General features: G+C 43.8%; 1 protein-coding gene across 2 annotated transcripts in view; it reads right to left on the reverse strand.

Annotated features, from left to right (window-relative positions):
* The window catches only part of PDGFD (platelet derived growth factor D), a 225,827-nt gene that overhangs the window by 19,897 nt on the left and 188,229 nt on the right, over nt 1–17,701 (reverse strand). For both annotated transcript variants that reach the window (XM_058686604.1, XM_058686603.1), the window contains exons 4-5: nt 8,672–8,734; nt 4,734–4,932 (exon numbers count right to left, since the gene is read on the reverse strand). In XM_058686604.1, coding sequence (XP_058542587.1) covers nt 4,734–4,932; nt 8,672–8,734 — 262 coding nt within the window. The remainder of the gene's footprint in view (nt 1–4,733; nt 4,933–8,671; nt 8,735–17,701) is intronic.

Consider the following 17,701-nt stretch of genomic DNA (forward strand, 5'->3'; position numbering starts at 1 on the left):
TTGATAGTAAACATATTTATTTCATTTAGTCCTCAGCTACTATGCCTGGTATTTACCTATAAATAGTTTTCAAATTAAAAAGGCAAGTGTTTTAGATCTTAGAGCTAAACAATGTCACGTAAGAAATCACAGAACTGGTATTGGAGCCTATGAGATGGGCTGATAACTGTCCCAGAGTTAGAACATCTAACCATTTAGAGGCTGTAAAAATGATGTATTTCAAACCCTGTCACTTTGAATCAATTTAGTATCAATATATTTGCTCCACTCAGTGTGGAAATAGTGATTTTTTTTTTTTTAAAAGAGGAGTGCATGTCAATTTTGGCACATGCACTAAAAAAAGGCCAACTCTTTGGGGAAGAATTTACTTCTGGTAAGTAAAACTGTAGTTCAAACCTATTAAGTTGGGGTGCCTGAACAATTATACCCATATTCTAATGACAACCTTCAATGTTGTAACAACAGCCTTCCCCCTTGCTATGATGTGTTGGATTTTTTTCTATGACAAACACACTATCATTTGGGAAAGTCAAGTTCTCCTGGAATTAAGTAAAAACACAGATCTCTTTTACATTGTTAATCTCCATTTATAAATGGCCTCTCAAAGCCCGCTCTGGTAGAGTTTGAGACTGATCATTTCTGAATTTAAAGTTGTCCAATTTCATGCTATGAACTGGGATAAAGAGGCACTGCCCTAAAGGTAAAGGACTGTGTTTCTGTTTTGTTTTTAACCAGGCTCCACGCCCAGTGTGGGGCTTGAACTCACAACTCTGATATTAAGAGTTGCGCGCACTACCAGCTGAGCCAGCCAGGCGCCCCTAAAGGATTGTGTTTTAAAGAAATCACAGCTTTCAGTTAGGCCACAATAGTTACGACATGATTATACAGTTTGTAGAAGATCCATACAGCTGTTTACCTAACTAGGGACAAGTTTGCTATATGATTAGCATATTCGTTAGAAAAAGTAATGCAACTTGAACTTGAAGCAACTTTTTTTTTTTAAACTTTAAGGCAGCTTTGAGGTGAAAGTATGAGGCTGAAATTACTGGTAAAAATTGGGTTTGGGAACTGCAGTTATGTATGGATTTCGATTATCCGTGCTACCGTTTTCTCCATACCCTCTAAGAAACTTAACGTTAGATATGTTAACTTGTTCTATCTTCAGTCCAGAAGCTTTTACAGGCAAGTCTGAGCTTACCTATTACCCATGAGTTTTAGAAGTGTAGACAGTGAGGGGCGCCTGGGTGGCTCAGTCGGTTAAGCGTCCGACTTCGGCTCAGGTCATGATCTCGCAGTTTGTGAGTTCGAGCCCTGCATCGGGCTCTGTGCTGATAGCTCAGAGCCTGGAGCCTGCTTCAGATTCTGTGTCTCCCTCTCTCTCTGCCCCTCCCCTGCTCACGCTTTGTCTCTCTCTGTCTCTCAATAATAAACAAACGTTAAAAATCAATGTAAAAAAATGTAGACAGCGAGGTCACCAAATCCGCCTTGCAATAAACCATAGAAGCAAAGCATACAGTTTTCTACCCAATATTAACCGTTTCTACTTTATTATAACAGTTCTTCACCCAGTGTGTGCGTGCTTTATTTTACAATTATAAAACTCTGTGTTTTGTACATTCGCATTTAAGGCTCATCTTTGAGCACCTCTCTTGGGTATCAAGAGAAGTGCCCCTTTGATGAGCATAGGCAATCAGAAGAATGGAAATTCCATAGTTACCCAGAACTGATGTTTGTTTTTGCACAACATCGTTAAAAAATGATCACATCCATGAGAGGGAACATTTTTAGGAATCCTAGCAAGTTCACTCTTTATTTGGCATCCAGTGGACCTCCCTTGTCTGTAACCATTTTTCTGTTCCTGCTGTTCCTTCACCACTCCCTTTCCTCTACACCAGAATATAAACCATGAATTTGTATTTTTAAGTTCTCAAAGCTGAGAACGACAGCTGGAATATTAAACGGGACTTGTCTGTGTGTGTGAGAGAGATACACACAGGTGGCCCAGCATCAGTGGAATGATAAACAACCAACCGGCACATTTAGAACAGTGCACAGACAGTGGTGACTCACCAGTGTTAAGTGACAAAGCACAGATCTGCCTTCGAGCCGTTTTAAACAAGAGCTTAAGAAGTCAGACCTGAGCCAACAACGGAAAGAAATGTTTACTCTGTCAGAAATAACTGGAATGTCACCTTGAATGCTCTCACAAGGTTCTATCAGTAACCAAAGGCATTCTTAACAAAGCCTCCTTCATCAGTCTATGGGGTGGGTTTCTATAAACTTTGGAAATATGCTCATGCTGGATTATTAGCATCTTCAATTCACAAACATTAATTGAGCACCTAAAACGTGTCTGAGGCTATGCCAAGTACCCGACATAACAGGATGAACAATGCCTAAAACGGTGGCTCTCAACCCTGGTGGCCTCTCAGGATCAATCTCCATTGGCCTCCCCCCGGGAGCCATGAGTCGGGGTGTCTGGGACTGGACACCTGCAGCTTCTCACAGCTCCCCAGTCGAGTGGAGACGAGACCCTTAGGTCCTGGGATCTTCCATTCCCTCAGAGAAAACCCCACGCCACAATAACATTGCAGGAGCAGGACACAGAAATGCTGTGACGTCCCAAGTCCTCCAAATGCTGGGGTGGTGGACTGCACAGGGAGGGGACGAGGGACAAGGAAGGCTTCTCCAGTGACGTGATACTAACATCCTTCAGGATTCTACGTAGCCAGAGCGAGCTAACACTTCTTGAACAAGCGTGCGGGGCTGGCTGTTCTCGACGGCACCACTAACAATCATTGGAGGCCAGTGTGGTCACACTCATGGTGCCAATGAGGAAACTGAGGCACGGGAAGGCCAGGGACTCAATGAAAAATCACCAAACTTGTAAGTGGTAGTGGTAGGATCTGAACCCAGACGCTCTGCCTCCAACACGACATAACTTCCAAGGAAAAGAACGTAATGGATTTCGATGATTTTTAAATTGTAAGAATCCAACAACCACGTGTCAAGAAGAACCACCCCTCAGATAGCCGTGGTGACTAAGACCCTTGAAGACAGAGTGGGAGCTTATCATTTCCTTGTCTGACACCATGGCTCCTATTCTTCTGGAGGTTTCACAGCACCGTGAACATTTCACTTTCCTTCGAGTTGACCGTAGAAGACACTCAAAGACAACAACACCACAGAGATGCAATTTCTCCTCTGTTGAATCCCACCTGAGCCCTGGGGACACTGTATGAGCTACAGTGACCTGACTATTAGGGCACATCTCTGTAACGTCAGGGCCACCGGTGACTCTCCTGCCCACCCTTGAACTCTACCTTTCAAGTATCCAGGATGTCAGACGTGAGCCATAAGCAACAGACCCAGCGGGCGGTTAACGGATTGGCCATTCCAGCCCAAATGCTCTGAGGGGCTGTGCCCACTAACACACACATTACCTATGCCAGCTGGCCAGGCTCACAGTTCTTACAAGGACCCCTGACATTCTGAAATGTACCAAACGATCCCTATTTTAGCTAAATACCTTCACACCTACGATGCAAACGAGGCAGACGAGACTTTGAGAGATAAAACTTTCACGACAAATTTTAGCAAATAAAGCAAGAACATAATAGGCTAGAAATTGCCATGTTATTCAAAAAAAGGTAGGGGCGCCTGGGTGGCGCAGTCGGTTAAGCGTCCGACTTCAGCCAGGTCACGATCTCGCGGTCCGTGAGTTCGAGCCCCGCGTCAGGCTCTGGGCCGATGGCTCGGAGCCTGGAGCCTGTTTCCGATTCTGTGTCTCCCTCTCTCTCTGCCCCTCCCCCGTTCATGCTCTGTCTCTCTCTGTCCCAAAAATAAATAAAAAATGTTGAAAAAAAAAATTTAAAAAAAAAAAAAAAAAAAAAAAAAAAAAAAAAAAAAGGTAACGACAAGATAGTTCTCTATTAATTTCATTTAAACATTCAAAGAAACATTATCAGATCACATCACTCAGATGTACAAGGAAGATATGATTTTTTTGAGTTTCAGTATTACAGCGTTAACTCAAGATGTTTTCTCATGAATGTTCTTCTCCCCTCCCTTCGTTATACTTTCCTGGAACCCCCAGTTGAATGCATACCCACACTTGTGCAAACCATCCCAGGTCTTCTGTTTCTTTTTTGGGACATTTATATTCTATGAAGAGTCCAGAGTACTGAGCACACAGGAGACCCTCTTGAAAACCCCTTTTAGAGTAGACACTGAATGGGGACGGGTGAAATCCTCTAGAAGTTCTGACTACTGCTTAACCAGGAGCCTATCCTGCTGGCTGAGTCCTGAGTGAAAAGACTCCTATCCATCAGAGAGGCACAGGAGGCAAGAAACTGTGACTCCCACTTCCTCTCTGCTGCCTACTGGCCACACAGCCTGTGCCAAATTATCTACCTCCCTTGATGGTGAGGCTAGTCATACCTTGCTTGCCGAGAAGCAAGAAGCTGGTCCAGAAGATTTTACAAGGGTTTTTTCCCAGCTCCTAACGACGACGTGTCTTTGAACCAAACCTTTTGTAATCGCATACACACAACACAGTTTGGGATTAAACACGGAACTTCCTTAGAAGGTACTATGGAAAAGGTATGTGATAAATCTGGCAGGAATCCTCTCATTTTAGTGAGTTAAATAGATTCCATTTTTTCGCTCTCGCTGAGTACTGCTATCTATGTTCCTATCGGCTTACAAAGAACCTCCGGGGCTGTGTTTCTTACCTTTTGACTTCCTGTCATGGTAGGACCTCCCTCGATAATGGGGGGTTTCCAAGTAGAGATTCTCAAGGTCTTCTCGCCACGATTCTGGATTGAAGTGCTTCAGCAGGTCCTCCACGGTATCGAATTCTGCGACTGTTTTGTCCAGAGCGTCCGCAGTGAGAGTGGGGTCCGTTACTGATGGAGAGTGATAGGATACCCCCTAGGAGTGACACACAGCTCAGTGTACTCAGAAAAAGTCCAGTGCTACGAAATACAATGGTCACGCAACTACACGGGAGGAACATCGACAGGCTTTTGATCCTAAGACGTTATGTGCGTAAATATCACGTGAAAGTTCTCTGCCAGAGTCTTGAATGACAGCAACTGACTGAGAAGTGAGAGTCATTCACAGTTTTGCAAATCACAATCAGGGAGGTTATAAAACTTCTAGTTCATCTGAAATATAATCATTACGAAGGTATTGACTAAATGGCAAGATCAAAATGACACCATCTCATTTCTTGGTTCAAGGTCCCAAATCATCCATGTTGGCATGAACAAACAACGATTAGGATTTCAATTCTGAACTCCTTCCGTGGCAACTTTGGCAGAATCCATTCTATTCCCCCATGTTTAGCCTCCATGTCTCCCCTGCACAGGTCACCTGGCATGACAGGGGTTGTGTGAGTGGGGTTTGAATGTCCTCTGGAGACAATCTGATACACTGTGGTACTTTAGCCAGGTTATTTACTGTCAACAAGGATAGTTAGTCTTCACCAAGACTGGGAGATTCTCACGGGAAGCACACATATATATTTTTAAAGTGCTGTTGCTTGCTAGTGATCCCAGCTGTCGTTAAAATATTCTCAGAAATACTCTTTAAATAGGGACTACAACATCACGGAGAGTCTGGAAGAGATCACGCATTTTGCCATGGGTTATGTCCCCACAGAAGTTTCCAAGCACTTACTTCACTAACCCTTGTATAATCTAGAGGCAAATGAGCCATGATTCAAACATCTCTGTAAAGATTCATGACCCATTAACAGGGAGATAGAGAGCACAGAGTCTCAAATGGTTTCAAAGTGTCTTTAAAGAAACTGCCAGACAAATAAGACGCCTCAAGGGCAAACATCTATCACTTCAGGGAAAAGGGGAAATAACAAAAACCTTTCCAGTAATGTTGTCTCTTTTTAGCCAGTCAAGGTCCAAGGTGTGTCAACAATGATGAATGACCACCTGCCTCCAGAGGAATGGTGGTCCCTCTTCAGCAAGACTAAGGGGCCTTGTAAAAGCACGAACCTGCCCCTGGTGCATCTTAGGAGCGGTTTTCAAATAGGTCCTGTAGCGGAAAGGGGGTAGGGGGAGGTGGAGTTTGGGGAACAGGCAGCAAGACCTGAGCTCCGCTGGTGAAGGTAGGAGGCCAGCTCTCTAATCCAGGTGTGTGTGTGTGTGTGTGTGTGTGTGTGCGCTCATGTGGGTGTGTGTATGAGTGGGTACGTGTGCATGCGTGTGTACATACATGTATGTGTGGGTATCTGCGTGTGTGTCTGTCTTCCTGTGTATGTGTGTGCACATACATGTGTGGGTATGTATGTGTGTGTCTGTGTGGGTACACGTGTGCACGTGTGTGTGTGTGGATGGGTATGTGTGCATGTGTGTGTGCATGTGTGTGTGTGTCTGATACAAACTGCATCCCGGCTATGCCACATCATTCCTGTTTCCGTCCCTCTTGGCATCAGGTGCTAGAGTCGGATATTATGCTTCCGTATCAAAATTTCAAATTCCCATCCAACTTTGTATTATCTGGATAATCTACAGTCTACCTGGCTCATATTCACCAGGTGATTTACATTTAGCCTTGCATCACGATCATGTGGGTCTAAAATCCAAAAATTCACAAAGAGCTGGCCAAATTTGGGTGCAGGGCAGCATATAAAAGCTTTGAAATTAAAACGCTTCCCTCTTTTTCTGAAACCAAAGCAGGAACACGAATGAAGCCATGCTCATGCACGTGGAAGGAAGCCTCTTACGATGGGTCTGGGGGGCTCCGGGCAAAACGTTTCCTGGGCTTGCTCCTGACTGTGCCGAGAGCTTGTGTGTCCCTAGACATCGCTTCAGGAGAAAGCCCTGGGTGGGGGCTCTTAGTCCCTGAGGGGGGTGGGAATCTAATGTCTCCCAACATTAGTCTGAAAAGCAAGTCTGAACAAACCGTAGGTAAAATGTGAAACCGTCCTCGTGTGACAGAAACACCAGGTGAGGAAATGAGGTGAAGGACGACTAGATGACCTCATAAACCCACTGGAACATTTGTATTTCTGGGGTAATCGTTTAAAAATTATTTTTATGGGAGAGAACTCGCTGGGTATGCCCCCTCTCCGTGGCACCATAGATCTGATTTCATTACAACCGAATGACTTTAAAATGTTAACGATTTATAAAAAAAAAGAAAAATACCCTGAAAATGATAAGCCATTCAAGAAACACAAAATACGGCTTATACAAAGTTCATGGCGGGTCCAAGGGTCCTTACTCGTATTCCAGAGGGTTCCTGAGAACCAGAACGCTGAGGGACACGACTCTGGGTCCCTGCTATTTCTAGAGGGCTGAGCAGCACCTGGCCTTGGAACTGGGCCCAGAAAAGTGACCAGGGGATGTGGACCCAGCAATGAGCTTCTGGAGATCCTCCCGATGGACGGCACAATCTTGCTCTCAAGAGGACCCGGGTTATCCTGAATTCGCTAGGGGTCCCTGAAGCATGTAAGCTTCCGCACTTGGGGCAGGAATGTCTACACCGCTCCGAGCCATCACGTGTACGATGCTGGAGAAGCCAGGGGACTTGACAGAACAGCACGCTGGGGTCCGGGGGCAAAAGCGGCCACTGGCATCCACTTGGAATTGCCAGTCGCAGAATGCCACCTGGCCAAGCTTTCCACCGAGCCTGCTCCCGGGACTAAGGTATCACCTGCCTCGGTTCCATTTTCGCCTGCCTGACAATGACTCCTGCACTTAGCTAGGTTCAGAGTGTGCATTCGGGACTATCACAAACAAATAAAACACTCTCAATATCGCCATCAGAAGCCTCACCGACCTCTTGAATGGGTCATGTTGTTCTAGTCCAGGGGACACGCCAGGTGAACGAAAGAGCCACAGGATCCATAGCTAAGGAAACCCTGCCACCTGAAGGAAGTTTCTCAAAAATTCCCCAGAGAGCAAGGGATAGCCCATCACATGAAAAAAAAGAATCAACTCTGACTCGGCCGTATGGACGCAGGTGAGAGCCACGGGCAGGCTTTCGCCGCGCTTTTGTGCTGCTAACGAACACCTGCATTTATGACCTTGTATTTTACTGCTACATGGGTGCTATTCACAGGACTGGCGAAAACAAGGTCTGTTCTTTCTGAACAAAGGGAAGTAGCTTACAGAGGAATAACTACATTCGCGGGGAAGAACATGGGGGTGTGGACCACATTACGGTTTCAGGGGGGGTTATGTTTCATTTCCCATTCAGAGGGCACATGCCTGGTTTGCACTTAAGCTGTCTTGCTGTAAACACTGGGATTTCTCACATCTGAAAAGATCCCTGAAAAGGCGAAGGTTCCAAGTGTCTCCTGGATTATCCAGAAACACTCTGGCAAAATTCCCCACTTGAGCCTATGCCACAGACCAGTCTGATGTGTCTGCTGTGCCTGGACGCTCCTCTAGCTGGAACCTTCCGCTCTGACATGGATAGATACTGAAGTCCTTGTCCGTCCCTTGTTCCTGCAGTGGGTACTGGGGTTTCCTGGTGCATGGCATCGCCCGCTATAATCTACGTGAAATGGCAGAGCTCATCGCGACTGCAACATGGCTTCTGGTGAAGCTAACAGATCCTTCCACAGCTGGAGCTGTTCTGGGCTTGACCTTAGCTTCCCCATCTGTTTTTTTTTTTCCTGGCAACAGAAAACTAAATTACTTACGGAGATAGAGCTAGTGACGGACTCCCAGTTGGTCTCTGAGGCTGATGCGGGTTGGAAATCTTCCTAGAAGGCAAGAAACATCCATGTGAGTCCATCAGACCTCTGTTTCGTTCATTATGTGCACGGTTTCAGTATCTCAGCCATCTAAAGCTTCTTCCAACTAAGTGACAACAGAAATGAGGGTGCCGTCTTGCTGGACAGGTCACCATTTGTCTTAGGCACCTCTCCTCAGGAACGCTTCTCATTCAAGACACGGACATTTATGGACATAATGGATACAGTCACATTCACTCATAAGGGCTGGTGAAATGGAAAACATGCAGACAGGAGTTCAGATTTTAACTCGGTCACCTGCAGGCTGTGTGACCTCAGGCAATCTACTTAACCTCTCCGATCCTTCTCTTCCTCATCTGTACAAGGCTGGTGTGGGATGCTCCAAGAAGAGGGTAGTTTTGAGAGGTGCATGCACTAATTATGTAATTATAACTCGCACTTAATAAGGTGCCTCATAAAGAGTAATAACAGTCATTATCAGTATTGTTTATCTGGTTTGAACTCGGTTCTGCATCATGTTCAATCCTGCCGACTGAGCTGGTCTACAGTATCAGCGATCTTTCCAAAGATAAATTAACCGACAACGGGCCATTCCTGACTCTATCAAGAAATGTCAGGCAGAACGGCAGGGGAAGGAAATGGCTGTGGAGTGACAAAGTGCTACCCGAGGAAAGAAGGTAATGGGCAGACCTGAGACAGTTATCTCAGAGAAACCTCAAAGGGTTGGTGACAGCAATGGATCTTGGAGAAAGAAACTTCTCCTAAAAGACAAATGGGTCTCCAATTGGCATGTGACTGTCTTGCTAATGACTCTAGCAGCAGCAACTGTAAAAAACAGAGTGGGAAGGAAAGCTGATTCTACCATTTTTACACGTCACAGACGGTTTCTTGAACCTGCTAAAATAAAGCGCGTCAGGTGAGGTCTCCTAGCCAGACCAGAGCGTATGTGAAGATGATGTTGAGGAAAATTCTGATACTCAAATCTGCTGGCTTATTTACCCAAGTATACTTACTGAACGAGAGCTAAGTATCAGGTCTAAATTTCATTAACATTTTGACGAGCTAGAAATGCACATGTTAATTGCTCATGATGAGACTGGTTTATGTATAAATGCCTGTGTTAGAAAAATTTAGTTGTTTACTAAGAGAGAACTAAGTCAAGCGTGGGGTTCAAGGAATGAACATCTATTAAAAACTGGCTAGATGTCATTATTCTGGTCTCAACTTCAGGAAACATGAGACAGAAAGAGAAATTGGGTCTCTGCACTCTGCAAGACAGGATTCTCATAAAAAGGACATAGAGATCCCACAGGAAACAGATGCATGCAAACAAATGAAGGTTGGTATTTATGGAAGTCTTCCGAGCAGGTGAGCAGGTGACGTTGGGCAAGACAGACAATAGCTTCTCCATGTCTTGAAGGGGCTCCTGGTGGGAGGACAGATACCAGGTAGGATAAGTACCTGAGGAACCCTCACATCATGGGATTTTCATTTTCATTCATTCATTCAATATTTGCTAATCACCAATTATGTGATACATTCTAAGCGGAGGGTAGAATCACGGAACTAAGAAACGACACCTTCCCTCCAGGATGTCAAAAGGTAAACACATAAACGAACAGGTAAGTAACATGTGCAATAAACTTATGTGGGACCTGAGAAGAAGTGGGCTTAGAAAAATCTGACCCAAGAAGGTGACTCTTGAGCTGAGTCTTATAGACTCAGGTAAGTAGATAAGGGAGGAGAGCGTCACTTGTAAGAAAGGTGGGGTACAACACTCAAGGAGAGACTGATGTCTACACAAGGGTGAGGAACATACACAGAAAAAGTTGTTCCTGGGGAAAGTTAACGAGTTCTGTTGGGCACGGCACGTTTGAGGTGCCCATGCAACATCCAGGTAGAGATGTTGAGGAGGCGATTTGCTAAATGAGAGTGGGCCATGTGAGGGAGACCAGGACTTTGGAGAGAGATTTGAGAGTCACCAGCACAAAAATCCAGTGATGGGTTATGTTGACCATGCATGAAAATCACAAGAGCGACAATCTTAAAATCTTGTAGCTGGAAAGAAGTTTACTATTATCTAGTGCAATCTTTTCATTTTAATGATCAGAAAACCAATTCTCAGAGACATAAACGGTATGGGTGTGCTCCATAGCATGTGGCCAACTTCTTGCAAAGCTAGGAGCACTAGAACTCGTTTCTAAGTACGAGCTGGGTGATGATCTTTCACATCATTGTAGCTGGCTTGGACGAAACAGTGTCCAAAGGGAAGTTAAAAGAAAAACAGGAGAGGCATAGAGCAGAATATTGGTGGAAGCTTCTATGGGGATACCCTTTGAGGTATTCTTAGTTAGATTTTATATCTATACTTCCTAAATTGTGTGACTTCTATTTACTTCATTTTCTTGCATAGGTATATGGTAAAAATGTCTGTTAAGCACTTTTTAAATATAAAGTGTCTTTATGCCCACACACCTAGACAAATACTACACAAAAACACTTTTCTCTTCTTTACTGTCTGGGCTACAGGATTCCAGCTAAAAACTTTAACATGTAAAAATGACAGAGGATTTCATTAACCTCCAGATAAAAAGTAAATTTATCTTCTCTTAGCAACATGATTATTAGACACTTAAAAGAAACCAACCTTCTTTTAGGTTATTTCAAAATTTGCCATTAATTATAAATGGCATATTTAAAATGAGCTTATAAAAAGGAAAAATGCCTCTCCAAGGAATAAAATGTAGAACCTATGAATTTTAGAGCTGAAAGGTCAGTCTTGGCAGGGGAAGGAACATAACCATTTGCTGTCTAAATCTATCCTTGACATGATGATCTCCTCCACCATAATCTCCTAAGGCTGTGCTTCTCAGTCACTAGCTTTCTCCAGGCTACACTGTCTCCAGAGCCCAGAGTCTGTACTCCACAGGATGGCCACGGTGGCCTTGTCTTTTGCCACCTTACTGAAAAATAACTGACATAGAACGCCATGTAGGTTTAAGGTGTACAAAAAGATGATCTGATACGTGTATATGTTGCTAGATGGTTACCACAAGAAGGTTGGTTAACACATTGAGGGCTTCACATAATTAAAATTGTGTGTGGGTGTGTGTAGTGAGACTATTTGAGAATACTCTCTCGGCGACTTTCAAGTATATAATACAGCATCGTTAATTACATCAGCATGCTGTGCATTAGACCCCTAGACTTTATTCACCTTATAATGGGAAGTTCGTGCCTTTGGGCCAACAACTGCCCGCTTTCCTACTTTCTTGACCCTGGAAACCACCATATGACTTTATTTCTGTGAGTCTGGCTTTTTTTTTAATCTTAAAAAACATTTTAAGGAACCTCTATGCCCAACGTGGGGCTCAAGTTCACGACCCAAGCCCAAGAGTTGCACGCTCCTCCAATTGAGACAGCCTTTTTTTTTTTTTTACAGTATGCATATAAGTGAGATTTATACAGTTTTGTCTTTTTCTACCTAACTTACTTTACTCAGCCTAGTGTCCTCAAGGCCCATCTGTGTTGTCTCAAATGCAGGATTTCCTTCTGCCTCATGGCTGAATATATACATCTCACATCTTCTTTACCCATTCCTCTGTCAGTGGGCACCGGGTTGTTTCCACATCTTGGCCATTGTGAATAATGCTGCAGCGCACGTGGAGGGTGAAGGTACCTCCTCAATACCGTGATTTAGTTTCTTTCAATTGTATAACTACAAGCGGGATTGCCGGGTCGTACGATAGGCTTTTAATTTCTTGAGGAACCTCCCTACTGTTCTCCACAGTGGCTGGACCAGTCTGCATTCTCACCAGCAGTGCACTAAGGTTCCATTTGTCCACATCCTCACCAACATCTGTCACCTCTTGTCTTTTGGATACTAGTCATTCTAACAGGTGTGACGCGATACCTAATTGTGCTTACGATGTGCATTCCCCTGCTGGTTAGTAATGGTGAGCATCTTTTCATGTCCCTGTTGAGCATTTATAGGTCTTCTTTGGAAAAGAAATGTCTCTTCAGGTCCTCTTCCCATTGTTAAATCAGATATTTATTTATTTGTTTGTTTATTTATTTATTTAATTTTTGCTATTGAGTTACATGAGTTCCTTATATATTTTGGATGTTAATCTCTTTTCAGATAAGTGGTTTGCAAATACTTTCTCCCATCCCATAGGCTGCCTCTTCATTCTTCTGTTTCTTTTGCTGTGTAGAAGCTTTTATAGTTTGATGTAGTCTCACCGCTTATTCATTGCCTTTGCTTTTGATATCATCTCCAAAGAAAATCATCGCCATGACCAATGTCTAGGAGCTTTTCCCTTATGCTTTCTTGTAGGAGTTTTCCAGTTTCAGGTCTTACATTTAACTTGACTCTATTTTGAGTTAGTGTTTGTGAGTGGTGTTAAGATATGGGTCCAACTACATTCTTTTACATTTGAGTATCCAGTTCTCAACACCATTTCTTGAACCGAGTACCTTTCCTTATCAAGTATTTTTAGCTACTCTGTGAAAAATTAGCTAACTGTAGATGGATGGGTTTATTTCTGGGCTATTTGACCCTATTGGTATCTTTTAAATTTGTAGATCAACTCACTTCTCTCTTCTGCTTAAATCCCTCCAACAGCTTTCCACTGTACTTGGGATCTGGTCTTGTACAAGGTGGCCCCTGCTTGCCTCATCCGCAGCGTCTCTCTCTGATTTGAGGTTCCACGTTTCCCACATACTCCACTCCCACCAAAATGGCCTCTTACCATCTTTCAAATAACACTCCGGGGGTCCTCCCTTAGGTCAAAATCTGCTGCTGTTCCCTACATCTGGGATGCACTTTCTGCAAGTGTTACAGGGACTGGCTCCTCATTATTTTATGCTCAGATAGCACATCTGTAGAGAACCCTCCTTGAACATTTTATTTAAGATACCCCCACTCTTGGCCACTCAAGCCACTTCATTTGCTTCATTTTCTTTCAAGCATTTACGACAGTCTGAAATGGTGTTGTATTTGGTTTTCTGTTCATTATCTCTTTCCCCAGCTGGAGTGCATGCTCTGGAATGGCAGGGAGCTGATCTCTTCTGTGCTCTATGCCAAATTCTTAGCTGCGTTTTGGGTACATGCTCCCATGTCACTGGGCCCCAGGGTACATTCAGGGATGACGTCCGTCCGCTTCCCCGGCCACCCCGTCCAGGCAAAGCAGCACTTTCCAGTTGGAGCCCATTCTGATCAGCTGTGCCTGTGTCACACTGCCTGCTGCATATTTTTAGTATCATCCTGGGTAGACAGCTGGCTTTTGCAAGCTCCAGGCTAACACGAGACGAACTCCTCTACTGTAGTGTCTCTTGGCAGAGCAGTGCCTTTAGCATTACTTAAATGCTAAAATAGAACCAACAGTGAATCATCACTTAAAATGCATCACAACGGTCCAGCCTACAAAAACACGTCTCTGTCCTTTGTGACAACAAATTGGGATTCATGCTTTAGAAGCCGTGTCCCATCCTTCCAAGGAGCGGGAACTATTCGTTGGCTCTAAGAGGTAGGTACCAATTCAGCGCTTCGTTTCCTTACCTCCTGCTGCTCCACTGGAGTCTGTTTCATCCTGAAAGGAAGGAGATGCTATTTCGGCTACTTGGTTCCCTCAGTCCCTGCAGGGACAGCCGTGGGTGACTCATTAAGACGGTATCTAGGGGTCCAAGCCCTCCTGGACCGAAGAGCAAACTGCAGTCCCGAGAGCCAGAGGGACTGTCGAGCATCTCTGAGCTAATCAGGGCTGCAGTCAGGACTACAGTCCAAGAAGCTATTGATCTCTGAGCCGCATGCTTTCCAAGCCGCCCAGCGACAGCATGCGTCATCCTGTCGGCACCATCTGAGTCTACGAAGAATTCATTTATGGCATCACAAATAACTTATTCTCAGTTTATGTCCTCACGTTATAATACTTCAGGACCACATTTTGGCAGTGAAACTCATTATTTGGGATTTTGAAATGAAACCCGCTCCCTTAAGACTCTATTTGGAGTAGTTTTGAAAACATGGACATGATTCTGAGATCTGTATTTTTTAAATGGCTTGGTTTTGAAAGATTGATTTGTGTGAGAAAACAGTTACATACTAGGAAGTTGGGGAGGTACGTAAAAACAAAAACTTAAAAGTATACGAAAACATAGATGGGTATTTGTATAACTGCAGTGTGGAAGAGATAAAATCCTAAGCATGAGCGCGAAAGTGAGAAAGCGTAAAAGTCGATACACCTCACGCATACTAAACGTTGCGCAAATCCAAAAATACCAACAACAAAATTGAAAGCATAAACCGGCAGATATACTTGTACCAGACATAACAGAGAAACAGTTAATATCCTTACATGAAATCGTTACATCCTTAAAATGAAACGAGTTCTTATACATGAAAGGTTGTGAGAGTATGCTTCATATCATACAGATCTGCTAGAAAAATGTACCAACAGCTGATTGAAGCACGACTGAAAATACATTCACAACAATAAAAAATAAACAATAAAAAGTGTGAGCACTTACCTCTAAAAGCCTTATGTTATATTATTAGATTGAATAGTGTTACCCATGTATTCTCCGGTGGAAAATAGAAGCTTCTTTGGTAGAGATAATTCTCATCAGTTACGACAGAGAACTGTTCAAAGTGGGACAATAAAGAAGTGTTCTAGAATTATGACATTTGATTCTACCTAAAATGTGGCTAATGCAACACCAACTTTTGATGATATAAAAACGGCCAGGGAAACAGGCAGGGAGCCATCAGCTCAGGGCCGGACAGGCGCCCGTCCAGCTCCGTGTGAGGACGGCTGACTCACAGGCTGGAGACCAATTGAGCCACGGGTCCGATAACACTACAGGCCATGGGTATTCTCACCGATCATCTTCACTATCAGAGACTGAGACATGATTGGGAACTTCATTCCAGACAGGACATGGCCGGATAACCCCTCCTGGCCATCAGTCACCCTGGGGTCATCCCAGAGCGAGGTGGTATATTCCACGTGGACACGGGGAACATCCCCTCCCTCGCCCACCAAGGCGACCAGTCACGGAATGCCGACGGCGGGTGTCCACGTGAGTCCCCGTCCTGAACCTTGACAGTGGATCTGGGAACAAGTGTCTTTGGAGACAGTTGTTGGCAGGCCAGGACTCTAGCCTGGAAGATAACTAGCTGTACCACCTGTTCCCGGATCTCAACAGGGGATGGCTGTTCACTCTCAGCCTGGGTGGCTACACTGTATGTGAGTAGATGAGCCATAACCGGTTCACTGCTTGGGAGGATGATTTCTTCCACCTCTTAGAGCAAAAAATACACGCTTACTTGGAGATTTTAAACAGCTTTCAGCCAAAACAATGCTTAACTTACCAAGGAAGACTTATTTGGGGAAAGTTTTGAAGGACATTTGTCAGGGCATTTTCTTTTATTGTGAAAATTTTTCTTGGGTGTGAGGTTTCATATTTCTTCCTCAGAGACACAGAACACAGAATTTCCTCTCCTAACTCTGTCTGTGCTTCTTGGGTAAGTGCGTACATAGAGGTCTTTCTTTTCAAATGTGAAAGAAATAGAGGGATTTGTCTGGATTCATAAAATGGTAACAAACAAATACACTATCACAATTTATTCCTTAAGTGATTCTTCATTTGTTCGTCACACTCTGCTCATGACCCACTGAGGAAAATCAGATAAAGCTAAAATTGGAGGCTGTGCCCTGAGATGACTCTATGGGAAAGATGTTTTAGAAGAAAGACTTCTGAGACTTTAGTACATGAATTTCTGGCATACAGTGCCATCAGTGCACATGCAAATAATGACACGTCCATGACTGAACGTCTATGGAAACAGAATAAAACAAAAATGAAAATCCTTAGGTTCAATCCTAGTCTGTGATCCAACCAAACCTTTACAAGTGTATCTCATTATATGCTCATCATTGAATCAGCTCTTTTCTAAGTAATATGGGACAGGCCAGCTTTTATTGGCAACAACATCTAGTACAAGTATATCGAGAGTTCAAGAATTAATAATTAACAAGAATCAAGGAGCGTATTTCAAAGTTAGAGAATTGGCCTCTGAAATTATTAACATAACTTCTTAGAGCTCTGAGAAGTCCTGGGTATGAGTCATCTGCTACTGGAAATAAAATGTTAATAAAATAAATAATCTTTAATAACAAATATCCCCCACAGATAGGACACACTTGCAGCTTTCCACTAATTCAAGAGTTGGTTTCACAACTTTTTAACCATATTATAATTTCTACTTTTTAGAGAGAGAGAGTGTATGAGGGTGGAGAGACAAAGAGGGAGAGAAAGAGAGGGAGGGGGGGAGGGAGAGAGAGAGAGAGAGGGGGAGAGGCAGAGAGAGAGAGAGAGAGAGAGAGAGAGAGTGAGAGAATCTCAAGGAGGCTCCATGCTTACCACAGAGCCTGACACAGGGCTCAATCCTACACCCATTACTGACGATAGAGTAAAATGGTTTAATTTAGATCTAGGATTCATCAACAAATCATCCATGAAATTTTGATGCTAATGTCCAAGTATTTTTTTAAAAGGCATTTTTCCTCCTATGTTGTAAGACCAGGTACTTTCTACATTTGATTTCTTTAGACCGGACTTAGCGTGGTGAACTATTACAACAAGATGAGCAAAGATTAGACCAAACTCAAGTGCAATGGCCAAAGAAGAAAGGCTTCAGCAGGCAGCGAAGAAGACATCAACTCAGCGAGGGCATCATGGGGGCCACAATACAAAGCTAGAGAAGGGTGCAGGTGTGTTTGTAGACCGAGAGTGAATCTACCGTGATAGAAAAGGATGAACAGCCTCCAGTCAGTGCTTGTGTACTATGGCCAGATGAAAACATAATGAGCCTCGAGAGGAGAGATGGATGGGCTAGAAGCTTGATGAAATTAACTCTGTGTTACCCAAACAAGGATAAAATGCAACTCTGCTCATAGCTTTCGCTGTGCTTGA

Source organism: Neofelis nebulosa, chromosome 10, assembly GCF_028018385.1.
Source record: "Neofelis nebulosa isolate mNeoNeb1 chromosome 10, mNeoNeb1.pri, whole genome shotgun sequence".
Taxonomy (NCBI): domain Eukaryota; kingdom Metazoa; phylum Chordata; class Mammalia; order Carnivora; family Felidae; genus Neofelis; species Neofelis nebulosa.